Source organism: Drosophila virilis, chromosome 5 (assembly GCF_030788295.1).
Source record: "Drosophila virilis strain 15010-1051.87 chromosome 5, Dvir_AGI_RSII-ME, whole genome shotgun sequence".
NCBI lineage: Eukaryota > Metazoa > Arthropoda > Insecta > Diptera > Drosophilidae > Drosophila > Drosophila virilis.
The window spans coordinates 13,701,931-13,721,417 of NC_091547.1; the positions used below are offsets into that span (position 1 = coordinate 13,701,931).

The window sequence follows — 19,487 nt, forward strand, 5'->3', positions numbered from 1 at the left end:
GCCGCCTTCATTTGCCTGCCCGCTTACCCGTCGCTTTGGCGTTCGCAACCTGAGCTTATGCGCTGCCGCCGCAAAGGCAGCAAATGCAGCAGAGCTTCTGTCTGTGTCGTCGTCCGTTTGTTTATTTGCCTGTGTGTGTGTGTGTGTGTGTGTGCTTGTGTGTGTTGGGTTGTGTTAGCGCCAAACTGATTTACTGTTATAAATATTTGCTCGTGAGCTTTTTAAGTACTTTTTCTTCTCACAAGGCCCGCCGCCTGGTTGGTTGGTTGCCTTGGATTCTTGCCACGTTTGCTTTAGCGCATATTCATTTGGCTGCGCGCTCTGTTTGCCGTATTTGCTTTTTAGCTGCCCGCCCACCCGCTCGCTCGTTTGCCCGTTTCTGTTGCATACTTTTCAGCGTAATTTTTATTGAATCATGTACCCCAACATCGCGTCGACTTGGTCTATTCTTTGTGCTCCTTCTTTTGTACCTTACTTCATTTACCGGTTTCACTCGCACATTGTGCAAACGTGTTTTGTATTATTCCGACGGCTGGTCTTGCTCCTGCTGATGTCCGAGTCAGCTTTGTTGCTGTTGCTGTTGCTGTTGGTGTTTCCTGCTTTCGTTTCGTGGATATGTACTTATTTCTGTGATATTATTGCCGTTACCGCCGCTGCCACGTCACGCTCCCCAGGGGAATCATTTTGCATTAACTGAGCAAATAACCAACTTTGTTATATTTTCGTTCATTTCATTTCATTTCATTCCGTTTGCTTTCGCCAAAGGGCCATTTACAAAGGAGCCCAACATTTGCGTTGTTATTTGTAACGGTGCTTCTGGTTCTGGTTCTGGTTCTGGTTTCGTTTCTGCTTCTTAATCTGGTTTCCTTTTTTCGGGTGGTTTTTGTGCTTCTACTTCACTGGGTATTTACCCTGTTCTGCTGTTTGTTTGCGTCCACAAGTGTACCTCTGTGGTTTTTTGTGTGTGTGTGTGTGTGTGTGTGTGTGTGTGTGCGGGTATTTGTGTATGTGAAATTGAATGCTCAATTGAGCACTTAATTAGCAAAAACAGTTTTTAATGACGACACGAAAGCTTTTATACTTTGAATGCACTCCTGTGGGCAACCGAGTGGCTACACTGATCAAATTAGTGTACTTACATTCGATTATATAATAATAATTAATAATAACAAATTAGCTTGTATGTATATTATTTATTTGCTACATATCCATTTGCGCTTTATGCATATTATTAGGCACATATAAAAATATTTCACACAGTTTTTCTCTCAGTGTAGCAGCAGTTCTTATGTTACTGGTGGTTGCTTGTTAATTCTCATTTGTACATCACTCGAGTCGCCCTTGTTCACAAAGGTTGCCACGTCACGCACTCTCAAGCACGCGCCAGGCATCCCTTACTCTCTCAGTCGCTCACACACACACACACACACACACACACACAAACAGAAAAAACACATTTTTTGGCGTAACAGCCGTAATTGTCGATGTGATTAATGTGTTTTTAAGTGCGTCATTTTGAGCATATTATGAGTTTATAGGGGTTAATTTCCACCCAAGCACTTTGCATGTTGCCTCTGGCATTTTAATTGAATTGTTGCCATTGCTCTACTCTTGTTGTTGTTATTGTTATTGTTGTTGCTGTTGTTGTTGTTACTGTTGCTGCCGGCTGGTATTTATTACAGTGCCTTTTCGCACGGCATCACGATTTTTTAATTAACACACTTCGACTTAAGTGAAAACGTGAACAATTGATGAGATTTCATAACACATTGCCACGAATTCTGTACTCCATTCCAACCGATTCAATTGTTACATTATTTAGCCATAAAACTTCCCCAGTAACGCAATAAACGACCCTAAGTACATTTATGCGAGTAAATGTCATTTGTCGATGGGAACGTGGGTAGAAAAATATGATTTTACTTTATTTTTTCACAAGCGGAAAATGGGTGGAAATAGTTTAAGTCACTCATTTTGAAGGATTTATTTATTCAAATCCATTTCGGGGGTTTTCACACTTTCACGTTTTTTGGAAAATCCATACCTTCTGGGTATAAATAAGCGTAAAATTCCTTTCTAAAGATCTTTAGGAAAATTCGCTAAAGACGTGCTTCTCGATTTTCACAAAATCCAATCCTTCTCTGTGCGAACATTTATTATAGTTGCTCATTTAAATTAGATTTATTTCGATAGTTTTTTCCCTCTTTTAACTGTGTTATGGAGGACTAGCGCATACTCTGGGACAGTTTGTCGACAATTGGAGAAATTTGAATGTCTGTTAACTCCGGCCATGCACGGCTGCCCCTTGGAACTCAACTCCGTCTCCTTAACTCAAGCGTGGGATCGCTCCCATAAATTCGTAGGTGGACTGGAATGGGAAAGGAACACACCTTTGTACGTGCGTCTGTACAGGCTTTGTTTGGCTTTGGGATATTTTTGGATTTTGGTTTTGCAAATGGATTTATAACCCCTTGCGTGATTTTATAGGCCCTTTAGCCATTGTTCAAATGACCCAACGCACCACGGCTGGTCCTCAACGCTCTACCATTCCACTGCTCCGATCCCAGTATCGCTTCACCTGGGAGTTTCTGTTCCCTTGGTTATATATGCGTGTGCTCAATAGAGCGTACGTGAGTGTGCATTGGAGCTGGAGTTGGTTCTAACTGTGGCTCTGGGGTGCTCTGTTGGTCTGCTCCTTCCTGCTTGGTTGCCTATGCCGACATTCTAATGAAATTTGAGAAACGGATGTGTATGTAAAACCAATAATAAGACGATGAAACGAGACGAGATGAAATCAGTTGAGGTGGCAGTAGGCAGTAGATAGTAGGCCTTCTGGCCAGCCAGCCAGCCAGCATGTGAGCTCATGCCAAAATGGTTAACAAGTGGTGCGTGTATCAATTCAATTGAATTTGCAAATGTTGTTGTTGCCCACTGATGCGTAAAGTCGGCAGCAGGCGGCAGCCAGTATTCCACAAGAACAACCTCAACTAGCTCGGAAGGCACATACAGTTTGTTATTTGCGATACGCCCAAGAACCACTTGATGTTTGTCTTCAGATTGGGTCTGGCCCACTAAACAGGAGCTTCTCTTGGGTAAAGTTGGGCCAACGTCAAGGTGGGATGGGACTTGCGTGAGTGCGAGATTACACGGCTAAGAAAGCGTATCATCATTTTGGCTAATACATGAGCCCAACCGTATCTCAAATGTAGCGAACGGAATAATGTTCCATACCGTTTGCGTGGCTAACAAAAATAATACTCTGTCATTACATAAAGATTCGTCTATTTATAAATATACTGTTCTATCTTTTCCTATTTGATTCTTCAATATATCAAGTTTTTTGAGCGACTTTTATGTATATATTTAAATAAGTATTTGAACAAGGAGTATTTCGGCTGTTAGAAAGTTTTTGTGGGATTTACAAATGTAACAAACCTGGTTACAGGGTATTTGCATGGCGAGCAGCTTTGACCTGACTTACCTCAAGCTGCGTGTACTAAAGAAAAGTTGTTTAATCGTTTATTGTGTCGAGGCTTTAAAAACTTTCTGCTAGTGCGAAAGCGGAAAGCCAAAGGCAATCAGCGAGCTGGAGCGTGAGAAGGAAAGCCGCGTGGCTAGAGGATGGGGCAGAAAAATCAGATGCTACATCAAATGGAAGCCGTCTTCCATGTTAGTCGTCAGGGAGTCGTGGAATGTTGGCTGGTGGGTGGCTGTTCGGCTGCTGGATGAGTGGATTTTGGGGGAGGAGACGGTGGGCATCATCCGTGGCCTCTGCGTCACTTTGACGACCTCGTCGCTTATCCAGCTGCACCTGAGCTATTTCTGCACTTTTCACATTTGCACTGCAGCTGCCCCGCTCCGCCCCGCATGCTGCGCGGCCCGTATTTTGGCCAATGCACGTTGGCATTTCCACGCTTTTCCAACGGCTTTTATATATATACAATTTTTTTGTTATTCTTTTTTTTTTTTTGCTGGCCCTGATGGCGCGTAGTTTGCCATAAAAGTTTCGCAGCCAGTAAGGATTTTTATTAGGTTTTCCACGTTCTCCATTTTCCACGCGCTTTTCACATGCCAGCCAACGCCGCAGCCGAAGCTCGGGTTTATTGTTATGGCAACATCGTAAAAATTTATCATACTCGTAGTTGAAAACAACAACTATATACAACAACAACAGCAACAACAACAAGGCGACACAAAACAAAGTTATCGCATTTTTATGACAATTTGACGACAACTTTCATTGCAATTTTTAAGGTGGTGTGCTTTTTCCACTTACCCCCCGACCACGGTCCCTCCTCCCCGCCTCCCCACTTCCTTATACACACACACACATCCGTCCTTTGATAGCGTGGATGGTTGTGATTTTTTGATTACTTGACGTGGTCAGGAGCAACAAGAAAAGGCGTGGCAGCTGTCAGGCGCATTAAATGTATAAAACAGTATTTTTCTTTCTTAAATATTATATGATTTAATAAACTGCCTCAAAACTTCGCTTGAAGTTGGAAGCCATTCGGACGAAACACTTTTTCAAGGATTTTTTATTGAAATTCATTTGAGATATGTTTCACACTTTCCTTTCAATTAATTGTAATTAGAGTGAAATTTTAGTTTTCGACTAAACTAGGCAAAAATATGTCTGCGAACTTTTGGTTTTAAATGCGATGAAAAGATTCAGCTAATTGTCTTAAGCTAGCTTCTTCATATACGAGAATCCATTTGATAAATTGCCCTTTCCCCAAAATGAGTACTTATCGATGTTGATGAAACGTATTGTACTATAGATTGCTTAAAATAATCTTGATTGTCTTAATCTTATTGTCTTAAAGAACGACATGTTCGTACAGATTGATCGATCTTAGCCAAGCATATGTAAACTTTATGGGGTCGAAGATGCCACCTTCTGGTTCAAAATATTTCAATTCTTATAATTAAATGAGCACAAAAAGTTGTTGAGCAAATTCGCATTAAGGAATCGAACTTTGTACTCGTTTGTTTATTGCAACATATTTCAAGTCAAATGTTATTTGTGAATACTCTTCAAATTTGGCAAACATATGCAAAGGGATTAGGAATTTCAGATTTTATGAATTTGGTTCTTTAATTGATCAAATCCGCAGAAATTGCAGGCTGGGCTGGGAAAAATAACAACAACAACAACAACAACAACAATGGCTATGGAAAGAAGGCTATTGACCAAAAATGTATCTGCGTTAAATTCCTTGCTGGCCACATACTCTATTAGTTGAAAATAGCCCAAGTTGGGGCATCTGAAAAATGAGCATGAGCCAAAGTCGGGACCGCAACAGAGCAGCACTGAAATACCCGCTGAGTGGGTGAGAGTGGGTGACTTGTTGTGCGTGTGTGTGTGTGTGTGTGTGTGTGCGTGGTGAGTTTCATGTTGTGTCTGTGTTGCGACGCTTGCCATATGAAAATATTCTCACATTTGAACTTCGAACAGGAAACACTAAAACGCAACAACAACAAGGGAACTAACCATGAGCACCACCCACCGGCTCCAACCACACACCGTGACCCGTTCAGGGAGGCACCCGATTTGGAACGCAATGCTGCTGGCATTCACAAGCCACGCAGAAACTCTCCCAGTCATGCACGACGAGCTGCGTCCGTAGTAGCCAGCTCAGGGCTTGGGCCCTGTTCAGCACCCGAGCAATAGTGCCATCCTCTCGTGCAGTGGCAACCACCACCCTGCACCCACCTGTCTAATCGGTGTTTGTTAGTATATAAATCTAAAAGCTAATCCGCTTGTATTTCCGCTTGGGCGCTGTGAGGTTAGACCGGAAATTCCGCTCTATATGCAGAATGCAGCAGCAGCAGCAGCAGCGACGCCTGCGCCAACGTCGACATCGACATCGGCATCGGGTTCGGCATTGGTGTCGACGACGGAAGTCGAGTTGCTGCTGCTGCTCCTGCTCCTGCTCCGACTCTGGGAGCTGTCCGCGTTGTTGCTGCTTGTTTAGGGATTTGTTGTGGCAGCGTTCAGTACATTTGTTCGTCCTAATGGCTGTGTGTGCGTGTGTGCGTGTGTGTGTGTGTGTGCGTGTGTGTGTGAGTGAGCGCACCTCGCTCCCAATGCTCGCCGAGCACTGCATCGAAGGTATCGAAGCTACTCTCCGAACAGTTGCCATTTGCCCCATCCCCCCTCCTCCAAAGCTTCCATGTGCGTGTTTAGTTGTTGCTCTATGATTCTTCCTCTTCTTGCTTTTGTTATTTGTATGTTTGGTTTTCTTTTTAACTTTTTTTTTTATATTATTATTTGTTGTTGTGCAAATGCACCCTTCACTTTTGACTCTAACACACTGCAAAAAACGAGGCGGAAATTTGTTTATTTAAAAAATATTAAATAGAATACGTAATTCTTATAGATATTTGTATGTGTACCTTTTTCTTATTATTGATTCATTATATATATATATGTATATATATTTATATCCCCGACCAGTTTTGATTGTCACCCGATTTTTTTGAGTGTATATCTCGAACCACTTGCATCGCTTCTGCATAGGTTACACACACAAAAGTTCTCTAACACCTATGCATACATGCATCCTAGTTCCTCCACCTGGTTCCGCTAGCTGCTGCCCCTGTTGTTGCTCTCTTTGGCAGTTGGGGGGGTGGGGGAGTGCATCCACAGCGAAGGACTCGTGTATTGGGTTCGGTTCGAGCGGCTCGGTAAGATGGCTTATTCCTTCTTGAGCCGAAAATGCAGCCAGAGCGAGAGGCCTAAGGAGAGAAAAACTGTGCGCACGAGAGAAACTGCTCCTCAACCCTCGCTTCTCCCCTATCCCCAACTGCTTCATGTCTCTGGCTGTGTTGACAGGCTGTTTTGAGGCTGCTGCCTCGAGTTGGTATCTTCTTTGCGCGGAGATGGCCAGGGGAAAAGTTTAAAAAAGAAAAGTTGGGGTTAGGGTGTGGGCAGGGTCATGCAAGGGCCTGGCATTAAAACAGAGTACCAGCTGCTTTGGGTCGCTTAATGGGTTAGAGGTTGTGGTGTAGCTTGGGCTTTGGGTTTTGGGCTTTGGGCTTTGGTCGCCGCTGTCAGTTTAGCACAAAGCCATATTCGCTAAAGGCAAGGGGCAGGGAGCGTGGTGCAGGGTGCGTGGTGCGGGGTGCGTAGCAGCAAGCCAAGCGCTCATCTCGGATTTGCGCATCGGGTCAAGGGGCAAGTGGTGGCAAGTGGACATATCATTGGAAAGGGGAGAACCGGATGTGAGCTCTTCTCCGAGAATGTGCGATATTGTCATCGGAGTGAGGCGCGCTCTCGCCCAGAGATGTGATGGGTTGGTGGGCTGGTGGGCTGGTGGGCTGATGGGCCGGTAACTAATAACCAAGTAAATTGATACGTGACCCTGCATTTAAATGCCATTATTGGCTGCGTTGGTCACTCGAGTGGTGCTCCTGTGACGTCAGTGGATCTGGCGATAAGGTGGCCACGATGGGTTGATTGTGGTTGCAGTGGCCATGGAGGAACTGTTACGGCTGTGCTGCTCTCCGCCAATTTGTGATTGGAATTTTTGATGAGCCTCTCCTCTGACGTATTGATTGACTCCCCATATATATATACACACACACACGCACGCACGCAAGCAAAGAGCAGAGTTTTGTTGGTCGACCTTTTTTTTTTTTGGCATATTCAGACACACCTGCCTCCAGCTGCAGAGCTCCTCCCACTCGCTTTTATGACGGCTGTCAGAGGCAGAGACTGCAAAAAGTTTCCTGAGCTGGCCCCAAATTGAGTGAAGTGCAACAGCCAAGTGGCAAGCGCAGTGGCCAGTGTGGGTTGGGGCCTTATCCCTGCCACTTGCCACTTGCTACTTGGTCGTTGTTTGCTTTTGCTTTTCAGCTTTCCACGCCCTGCACTTCCGCCGTAAGCGAGCGAGCGAAATAGCAGTCGCCACCCAGAGTACAGCAATGCGCTACATAGCTATGCGTGTATCTGTATCTGTATCTGTATCTGCATCTGTATTTGTATCTGTATCTGTATCTGTATCTGTATCTGTATCTGTATCCGTATAGCCGTAGCCTGCCGTTTTTTGCTCTGCTTTGCTGACCCTAGGAGCGTCAAGTTGCCGCAACTTTTGTGCGTCCAAGAACAACAATCGTCTTGAGCTTGCACAGCTCCAGCTGCAGTCCTAACTGGCTGCTCAAGGAAAGTTCCTTTTGTGTTGCTTGGCCACAGTGGAAATGTGGAAATGGTTGCGGAAATGAGCACGGAAAATAGTACACACAACCGGAAACTTGCACAAGTTTCGTTGTATTTCAGACAGTGGCAAACGGAGTCAGGCCCGGTCTCAGTTTCCTTTTTCCAGCACCACAACCGCCTCGCCCCCCGCTCAGTTCCGTCACTTGGACGTCCGACATCCGTCGACGCCGCCGCCGCCGCCGCTTACCCGCGGCTATGATTAAAGTTTTCCTTTTAATTTCTAACAATTGTGTTTCGGTTTAGATTTGGTTTTTGTGGTATCTTGAGTTTGTCCAGCTTACCCTACCAGCCACAAAGGCGGGCATATTCGCAATTCTGAGCACTATTTATGCTCGATCAAGCTATGTATATATATTTTCTGTGCTAATTTGAGAAGAACTATTAGTTCAAAGTGTGGCAATAAATATTCTGGTTATGGTATACAAGAGTATGTGCTATTATTTTAGTTCTCTTTGAGTCACATTCGTAAACGTTTGACATGAAGGATTGTACTTTCTTTTTAGGCTCAGGCGAAGCTCTCTAGCTACTGTTGAGTTAACGCTTCATAAATAAAATGCTTGTACATAATCATAATCCCGTACATATTCACTACGCTTATCGGATTTATATTGATGCGGATATATCCGCTGTGGCAACTTTCACAGCACTCGGCGCTCTCAATCCGCATTCGGTTTTCTCGGAGCATGTGCTCGACAGGCATCCAGAAGGATGCATTCGTTGTGGTCGCAGCCAGAATGTCAGGCATTTAGCACGAGCAGGGTATTTAGACATTTGCCGTCTACTTACCGCACTCTTCATGCCCTGCTCCAACCCCTCCAAGGCCCCTTCCAGCTCTCGCTGGCTTGGCATAGCTGCTGCTGCTGTAGCCCACTTCGGACGGCGCATTCCACGCACATCCGCTGAGTTTCGTGCCATTTGGAAGACGTGGCCGCGTTGTTGTTGTTGTTATTGTTGTGCCCACTTCCCATCTCCGCGAAACCCTCGGCCCTCGGATTGCACAAACTTGTCGCTACGTGGTGTGAAAAATATTTAAGCGTGAAGTTTTAGCAGCGGTTTTCGCTTGAAGGCTCATTGTCGTCATCGTCCTCGTCTTCGCCTTCGTCCTTGCCTCCGTCCTCGTCCTGGTCGTCGACGGCGGAGCTGACGAACATCGTGTTTCCGCATCATTTTTAACGCCACTTTTGTGTAAGCTTTGACTGTGTGTGTGTGTGGGTGTGTGTGTGTGTGTATTGGCTGGTTGGTATCCGTGTCGGTATTTTTGTGGATTTGTTTTGTGTCTGAGGGTGTTTTTCTAAATGGCTTTTAAAATCTCATCGCCAACGTTTTGTCCTCGTCTCGAGGCTGCTCCTGGCTGATGTCGGGTTTAGGGTGTCGGGTGTGGCGAAAGGACTCTCGTGGTTGCGTCTCGCCCATTGTGACCATGTTCTATGAGCAAACGGTGAGCAGAAAGTCGCCACCAGGCTGGCTGCACTGCACAGTTGATTGTGTTATTGGTTTTGGCAATGACTTTTTCTTGCTCAGCTTTGGCTTGCTTTGCGCTTTGATTGTCGCCGGGCTTGCCAATTGAAGTTCCCGATTGTTATTCGGAACGATTTTGGGACTCTGTGCGCTTGGTACCAGAACATTCCTTGGGCTATTCATTGTGTGTTTGATTTGTATTGCATGCTTTACATATTGAACTGTAATTGATTTCAAAAAACTGAGAGCAATAAATTAAACTCAAAAATCCAACATGGAGAGAGGACAGCATATATCCAATATACATCAATGTTGCAGTCTACAAAAGATATAAAGTAAAACTTATCATCTGGACATTAATAGATAAACACGTAACTCTTGATCTTGATTTTGAGTTTACCAGATCTTTAGGCATATTACGAAAAAGCCACTCATACTTTTCGCAGTGTAGTGTACTTTGTGAAAAGGTAGTATCTAAAATGATTCTCGGACAGAGCCGATCAATAGCCGCTAGTATAATATAATATATAATATATATATATAACTTTGAATGTGGAATTCCACGGGTAAGGCCGGGAAATAACAGCTAGTAAATGTAGATATATATATGTATATGTATGTATCTTCAAAATATACAACATAATATTGCAACAATATATAGCATTGCATGAAAAGTTGCCAGGCACTTTATCCACATTGTAAATGGTTTAAATGAAGATAAAATCGCTTTTATTGTTAAATTGCAAAGTACTGCCAAGTTTTGTTAACTTGTTTTTTTAGTTATTCATTTTGAATCGGTGTTCTTATTATGAAGATTAAAGCTTCTAGAACTGCCCGACGGGACTCAAAGCATATTCTCATTTTAATTTTCCCTTATTCCATTTGTGGGAAGTGTTGTGAATGGAACAAAGGCTCTGCAACAAATCAGATATTAACCTACAGCTGCCCCTGCCGCTCTCCATTGATCATTCTCACACCTCAGCTTAAGCGAACCCACTAATAATCGAACGTTTAGTGTCAGTTCCCACCCAAAAGGAGAGCCCAGCACGACCAGGCCGGTCTTTTATCGCCTTAAACACACACTCGCACACACAGACACACACACACGACATACTGGCGAACAGCACTCATCCGATTTGGCTTGGTTCACACTGAACAAGGCAATAATTTCAGCTTCTAAGCCCTATTAACCATTGCTAACCGAATGGTGGAAGCAGCCAACCGAAAGGCTGGCAAGGGCACGGGCGGGGGTAGTTGGTGGGCAGGCCAAGGGGAGGGCAGCTCTAAAGCGTCTGACAGTCGGGCAGGCTGGCAGTCGGGCAGTCAGGACTGTGTTCAGCAATTCAATAAGCGGCAGGCACAAAGAATTTGTGTGCACGTCGACGACAACGACGGCATCGACAGGGGCGGAGGCAGAGGCAGAGGCAGAGGCACGCACGAACGGCCATCGAAGCGGGTTTGACGAGTGGGGAGGGAGAGGTCCTGTTACAGTCTTGGGATGATGTTGATGATGGTTGAACTGGCGACTGGCAACTGGCAACTGCCGTCGAGGCCGAGCAAATCCGGAACGAACGAACATATTGACAAATTATCCTTTTTACACGCATCGCCTGCTGAGTTGGCCTCGCCTCGCACAGCGTCGGTCCTGGCTACTACCAATACACAGACACACACACACACACACGCACACACGAAGCCATTGTTAAATGTGCCAATGTGCACACATAGTCTGTCGTCGTCGTCGTCGTCGTCATAGCCGACGTAGCCGTGGGCACTGCGCGCATTTTGTGTACATAAACAGAGCAGATCTGAAACAAAAACAAAAACAACAACAACAGCAAATGCAAGTGAAAGAGCTGTAGTCGGGTGTGGCCGACTATAAGATTCCCTGCACGCTTTAAGTTGCACAGCTTTTGTGCTTTTTCCTGGTACTTTTCGGTAATTCTAGCCCAATATTTAGGAAATTTTCTGGTCACAAACATTGCATCAATGCTAAGGAAATACCTAAAATAAAATGTTAGTAGTCAGTATCAGTTTTTTGAAATAAAACTTACGTTCCAAACTTTAATTCCCTGAGATCGACTAAGATCAGTCAGAAATGCCTCTTACAGTATTTTACAAGTTTTGCCCAAAACAGTATACCCTTTTTAGCCATTTTTAAGCGATAAAGGGTACAATAACGGCACCGAACCGAAGAAGAAGAAGCAGAAGCTGCAACACCAGCCAAATGCTCATCCGAGAATATTCTGAAAGTTCGTTTTGTTGAGGCGCTCGTCACACACAGAGTTTATATACAGGTGTAGGTGTGCGTTTGTGTGTGTATGCATGTATGTGGGTGAGCTAGCACTCTTTTCCTCTCGACCACCAACTCTTCTTCGTGTCATTGTTTTACCTTGCTTTACTCTGGACTCCTCTCTGTTAGTCACTCGCATTGTGGTCTGCCACCATTGCCTCGATTCTCCAACAGTAGCAGTTCTTTTGTTCGAATGTAAATCATATATATTCATATATGTTTAGGTGAAGTTGGTAAAAACGAGCAGGTTACCCGCTATCCGTTGCTTATCCGATTCTTGGTGCATTAATCCGTAATATAAAAAATGTTGAGCTGGTAAGTGTCAGCCAAATGGGTTTCTATTCGATTTGTGTTCTGCAAAAAGGCTATCTCTGAACTAACATAATGTTAGCTATCCAGGATTTCTTCATTATGTCGATTTTGAAGGTATCGTTGCCGTGTTCAGCACTTAATTTTACAGTGTAAAAAGCTAAGTCTTCTTAATTATGTCACGTATTCCATCAACTTTGTCATGCGTTTGGCTTTAATATGTGTAAACGTATTGTTTTTGTTTTCCTGCCCCAATAATTGACTCAACTTAACCTCCCTTCTCCAAAAAGTATGCAACAGCATTTTACATTATGTCGAAAAAAGCAACCGCTCCCTGCGTTGACTTCAGCATTAGCAGCATCAGCGTCAGCAGTTGCGTAGGTGTTGAGCACATGAACCGCAAATTTTGTTTACAGTGCTCACTTGCTGTTGTTATAGTTGTTGTTGTTTTGGCGAAGCCAACCAAAAGCAACAGCAACAACAACAATTTGAGCGCGTGCTTCGTGTTAAATGCAAAAGGGGAACAACAACGACCTCAGCGATGTCGATGTCGACATTGTTGTTATTGTTGTGGTATTGCTGGTGGTGGCCACCATTTTGAGTCTTGCTCTCTCACTGCCTACGGGGCTGACAGGCCGACCAAACTAACTGACTGACAAGCAGCCGTCTCGTGTTTGCTGCAAGAAAATCAACCCCAGTGCCGCATGCAGCGGGCGACGACAGAGGTTGGTGGCGTTTTTGTTGTTGCTGCTGGTGGTGGAGCAGCGCAGTGCACATCTAGGCTGCGAAGGCACTGAATGCACATGAATTACTGCACATACATATGCACAGAGAGCCGCTCTCGCTTGACAGTTATACTCTCTTGCTCTCCCTCTCAGCGCTCACACGCCGACGCCGCCTGCTGCTGTGAGAGCATGGCCCACACACGCACAGCGTTTCTAAGCAGTGAGCGCTCTCCCATGGCGTATTGAGCGAGCGTGAGTGTGAGTGTGACGTCTTATCCAACTCGAAACGACTCAGCTCGACTCTCACGCGCCAGCTGAACAGCGAAACATTTTAGTCCTTTCGCAAACGTCGTCAGCGTCGTGTGTATGTCTTGGTCGCTGTGGCCACTCTGCTCTCAAACTCTGGCGATTTACCGTTGCAATTACGATTGGGATTGCGATTCTCAATTACCAGCGCGTGTGTTAAGTGCCGTGTTTTGTTTTCGCAGTTCTGTGCGCCCCTGCACGTGCGTATGTGTGTGTGAGAGTGTGAGTGTCGGTCTCAGTGTCAGTGTCGGTGTCGGTGTCGGTGTTGGCGTTGGTGTCGGTGTTGGTGTGAAAGGCAGCCAAGCGAATTCAATTACAATTACAATTAGTGTAATTATGGCGGCCACTTGAAGAGTGAGCAAAGCAACGGTAACGGGCATTGAGCACCGGGCGACGGGCAAAAGGCAACAACCAGCAACGTGCAACGTGCAACGTGCAACGTGCACCGTGTAACGTTTAACGTGAGGGTGCCCGCAGAAATTTGAGATTGAGCTTGGATGCGACAAAACGTAATCAGCATCAATTCGTTGAGCGCGACAGAACGTGTAGCCAAGTGCAAATATTTCAATAAGGAAATTGCACACCCCAGACAAGCATCCGACCACCCAAATACCACCCAAATACCCCCAAACTACCCAACCAGGCAACCGACCAAACGACCGACTCGCTAGAATCGCTCCTCAGTTCAGTTTCAGTGCAGTATTCAAGATTTCCCGTTAACCTTTTTCGCCATAAAGAAAGCGGCAAAGTTTTCGTTCTCTGTGTGTGTGCGCGCGTGTGTGCGAGTGTGTGAGTGTGTGCTGTTGTGTGCTGTCGCGGTCTCACTCTCTCGACAGTCGCAGCAGCAGCAGCAGCAGCAGCAACAGCAACAGCCCAAAAGGTCTTCTGCTGCCCCCCTGCCCTCATACTCATCTGAACCATCGACGTCGTCGCGTAGTCAAGCAAAAGTTTCTGGCGAGGAATTTAAATTGGAAAAGTAAAATGAAAAGAAAAGCGCTCGAGTAAAAGTTAAACAAAGTGCAAAGTAAATATTAAATTAAAAAAAAAAAAAAAAAAAATAGAGCCGTAAAAAAAAAGCAAAATAAAAAGAAAAACGAAAGAAAAGAAAAGAAAACGAACGAAATTTGTGCATCCGGGGCAAAAGGAATCAGCAGCGGTAGCCAACTGGAAGACGCAACAGCAGAGCAGCAGCAGCAGCCAGGACTTGCTGCCTTCATTAATGCATTTGCCGAGCCACGCTGGAGGCCAAGTAAATCTCAACCTTTTGCACGCCGCACTGCAGCATCATTTATAAAGCGCTTTATACTCGCGCGCTTCCTGCTCCGCTCTCTTGCTGTCTCGCTCGCTCGTGCGCCGCGCTTTATCTGCCTGCTTGGGCGTTTTATTATTCCGTTTTCTTGGATTAACTCAATTTGTTGTGCCGCCTTGCCGGCAACGCTGCGTCGCCTGCTTCTGAAAAATCGAAACACAAGTGGCAACCAACAACAACAACAACAACAACAGGAACAACAAGAAGAAGAAGAACAACAACAGCTGTAGGAACGCAGCGAACAGTTTGGCAGCATTTCGCAGCAGGCACACACATACACACACACGGGAGCAGCGCAGCTCCAGCGAGCAGCTCCATTGCATTTGCATCCCTATTCTGCCCCTCTCTCTGTGTGTGTGTGTGTGTGTGTGTGTGTGTGTGTGTGTGTTAGTAAACGCCCGCCGTTTGCTTTGCCTTCACCTTGTTTGGATTATAACCCATAATAAATGATGGAATGGCTACCAAGAGGATTACCCAGCATTCATGCACCGATACCGATTTGTGGTGAGTCGTTGGTAAAGTTTGTCGTCTCGCTACTCCCTCCGCCCCCCCTTCTCGGCCCCAGCCATGAGCATTGGCAACCATTCCGGATATTCAATATAAGCCGAAAATATAAAAACTGAAACGATATCAAAACTGAAAAAATGTTTTAAAAAAAAAATACCAGAAAGGATTACAAATTGAATAGGGATTTCCGTGATAGATAAATCTGTTGTAGGAAATTAATCCTGCGAGAAAGTATAAAAGAAGTCTATATAAGATGCCCATCTGATTTCCCTTATCAATAGACTTGGACGCAAATTATTATTATATGTTAACTGGTCTAATTTAAGATAAGTTGCACCTGATAAGATGCGTTCAGCATAAAGCTCTGCTCTATTTTATTGGATCGAACATGGAATGTCTAGGAATGTGTTTCTGGCTGAGATACATCCGCAGTCGAGCTACGACTGTGGGGGCTGTGTTGACAACGAGCTGACAACACTTCAATGGAGCATTCCACAAAACGCTTTGTTCAATCGCCCCACTGTCTAAACAAGCAATAAAATTTCCGACAACCTCTATAAAAACACTCGACGCCAAATGCTTGGCACTAATTGTCTCTCAAACGAACGAAAAATTCCAAAAATATGCGCCGCAGCTTCTCCTGCTACGTCGATGGACGCCAGCGCTAGGGTGGGTGACTCTGTCAACGAGGGAGACGAGTCTATAAAATTAGGAATCGCTGTTGGAAAAGCTATAACATCGCGGCCATCAATAAGTTATTTTAATTCTCATTTATTTATTTTGACATCAAGCCCGGCAGGCAATTAAATGTCAACACGCACAGTTTCTGTCTATACGATATTATGCGGTAGCTCGAAATCGGAATACAGAATTTCGAATTCAGAGCTGGCCCTCTGATATATCGAGGCAAATTGTAATTTCCTTTAAATGTTTTTCCATTTTCGACGTGCTAGAGAATTAATTTTGTTGTTCTTGTTGCCAGCGGGATCAGCGAGGGACCGAAACGGAGTCGCTTGGGATCGTATGGGATCGCATGGGATCGCATCACTTAAGGCAAACAAACAAAAACCTAATGCACGGGTCGTAAATGAGTCGCCGCGAGCCTGAGGCGAGAATTGATTAATTTGTTAGTTGTTCTTTGGAACAGCTGATGGGAAGTGTCAGATGTGGGGCCGGGGGTAGGCAGCTACTGAGCTATTTTCTTTCTTGGCTGTTCTGCTCTGCTTTGCCAGCTGTTGCGAGAACTCTTCGCATTACGGTTTGTTTTCTCAACGATTTCCGCTGTTCCATTTTTTCATATTTTGTCTACGCCGTGTTTGAATTATCAAATAGCTACCTGAAGTAAAAAAAACATTAATTGTTTGTTGGGCATGTTCTAGTCGTGCCCATCGATATGCCATAATAATACCCTGGCTGCTTGCCTAGGATGTGTGCAACAGGCAAAACGAATCATATCCGACCTTATATATCTCTATGTTATCTCAGAACATACAAAAGATAAATAGTTGAAATTTTATATATGTATTCCCCTATATTGTCCACACTCAATTCGAAATTTGTATATTTTCATAACTTCCAAACTTTACCAAACTTAATATTCCCGATTCCCCGCAAAACTGAAAGAATACAATGTTGGGTGTCACATTACACTTTCTAAGGATCGGACTCGAAGCACCGATGCTAGATATTCAGCAATGCTTGGGGGCTAGGGAGAGAATGAGTTCTTCCGGGCTTAAAAATGTATAGATGGGCTGAAGCAGGGTATCTGCTAGTCGGTGGCTCCGCTCTTGTGCACTCGTTCTTGTGTTCTAGCCTGGATTCTTAATATTGTCTTCATGGATTTGCTGGTATTAGCCCCTTTTGATAGCAAAGGCGCAATAAATTCATCAAACATCTCGGCTGACTCTTGAATGAGCTCCAAAAAGTCTTGTCGTTGGCTTTGGGCGATTTATTCGTGTATCTAAACATGGCAAATTGCTAGACTCTGGCATTAGTTTATTTGCATTTGCATAACTAATCATTTAATTATCGGCTTTGTGCTGGGAAAGTCATTTAAAATTTAAACAACTGCATGTGTTTTGTTTGCATGCTTCGGTTGCTTTGGGCTGTTTAGAGTCCCGAATCCCTGCGCCCGCAGCTCTCGGCCTCCTCCTCCGCCGCATGAATGTCAAATAAACAATTGTAATTCATTTGCTCGTCAATGTAAATATAAAGCAGCTATATAAATAAATTTCACAGTTTTTGTTATTATATTCGGCAATTGAATTATATGTTGGACGAACGAGCGACCGACCGCCCGCCCGCCCGCATAAACAAGCAAATACTCTCTGTGTTTAGTTAGGGCATCGCATAATTTATTTATGCTTTTATCGTTGACGTCCAAATTTTCGCATTCCGGGGCCATATTTAATCGAATACAAACGCCGAGCCGAGGGACCTGCCGGCTATTAAATGTCTGTCAAATAATCAATTTATTTTTTATGGCCAAAGTTGAATAACAAATTTTGCAGATGGAAAGATTTTTACAATCGACTCTTGTCATAAAGTCAAAAGCACATTGGTTAACAGCATAAAACGCAAAGTCAAGCAAGGTTGCTGGACTTGCAGTTACCCTGTACTCTCTTAATTAAAGAAATGATACCAGGATCAGAATTTAGAATAAGAAATACCTTTCGATTTGAAGGAATTGAGATCAGTTCAGTTCAATATAAATAATTAACAGGTTACACTCGAACTGGTTTCTCACTTATGGATATCTGTTCGGTTCAGTAGATGGTCGTTCGGATCCCTTCTGGTGCTATTATTTGGTGCCAACTCTCCCGACAGTAGGTCAATATTTGCTTAGCCGGGGCAACAAACGCACTGAAAATCGCATGTAAATGATAATAATTTGTGTAAACATCGTGAGCATGTGCGAGCATTTAAGCAGCTTTGTTCAAGGAACCTTTCGGCCAGGCGTCTTAAAATAACAAACAGCGACAAGTCAAAAGTAAACAGAAACGCTTTTGTTTGGAAGACTTGAGCATTTAGGCAGCCATTGTATCAATTCTCTTTATATCATCTAATTAGCTTAGTAAGAATCTTGGCTATTCAAGGATGCGCACAAAAGTGTCTATGAATACGATAAACAGCTGAATAAACGCAAATACTAATATATAAGTTGGCAAACACGCGGAATGGATTGATATGATTTACTTTGAAAACCTAAATATTTGTGAAACAGCTTGAATACCCTTCCAATTTATTGGTACCCAATGTGACTAGGATAATATCAGAATAGCAGAAATGCAAATCTTAAACATTTGTATGAAATGCTAAGAGCTTCAACATTTTTATCAATAATCGGTAATTATTAACTAACAGAAGACAGGCAATTGATACAACACTTTTTATGCTCATTTATTAGATGTACACTCGATTTGGCAGCATATGCAGATAGGTCTTCCATCTAAACATTTGAAGCAATGGATACAGTTGGAATACGACAAGTGTAATTTGCTGGCAGTTAAATCGCATTAAACAAGTTTCAATAGTTTACCAACAACAACAACAGCGACAACAACAGCCACAACAAAACAATGAACAATGAACAACAATTGCATTTGTCCCGAGCAGCGATTACAATAAACTGTTCGCACTCGGATACTTGCTGAGCAACATTTGCTTCTAATCCCAAAGTGTCACAAACACTCAGCGTACTTAAATTGTGAATTCATACGCACTAGAATATATACTAGATATATTTTATGTACATATCTCTCTCTAGCTCTCTCTGTCTGTCTGTATATATATCGCAACTTTGGCTACCTCTCAGGCTGTGTGCACTCTCTGAGGCTATTCAATTAAAATGTCAGCTCAGAATTGCCGCAACAATGTTGCAGCACAGAATTGGTATGCGGATGAGAATGAGAACTGGGATAAGGATTAGGTTGGGAATGGGGATGGGTATGTGGCAGATGTTTGCCTTAACTTGTGTTTGTATGCTGAGTTGTGCTGTGGCACAACATGAGTTTGGATTGGAAATTAATGTTGAGAATCGTGCACAGGCTGACAAGGACCAAAGTGACGTGACAATTGTGCGCACGCCGGCAAAAGCGACATTAACAATATCATCAGGTCGAGTCCTGTGTCGGTGCCGGTGCCGGTGTCGCTGTCGCTGTCGATATGTCGCATGATTTTTAACATACTCTCTGAGCTGAACCAAATTCCTCCCCTGTGCCCTATAGGGCGAGTCAGTAAATCTGTATGCCAATTACTTAAGCAGCAAACAGGACCCAGACCCAAGACAAGTGACCAGCCGACCCAAGTAAGCGATGTCTGCCTGGTCTTTCTATTGCTGCTGCTTCGGCTTGCAACGGC

The 19,487-nt window shown here is 44.1% G+C and overlaps 1 protein-coding gene across 7 annotated transcripts in view; it reads left to right on the forward strand.

Moving 5' to 3' along the window:
* The window catches only part of px (plexus), an 86,879-nt gene that overhangs the window by 50,775 nt on the left and 16,617 nt on the right, over window positions 1–19,487 (forward strand). Inside the window, exon 1 of one of the 7 annotated variants that reach the window (XM_032436758.2) lies at window positions 14,364–15,125. The exons of the other annotated variants lie outside the window; for them this stretch is intronic. Coding sequence (XP_032292649.1) covers window positions 15,068–15,125 — 58 coding nt within the window. The 5' untranslated portion in view covers window positions 14,364–15,067. Of the gene's footprint in view, window positions 1–14,363; window positions 15,126–19,487 lie in introns of those variants that run through there. 7 annotated transcript variants of the gene reach the window in all.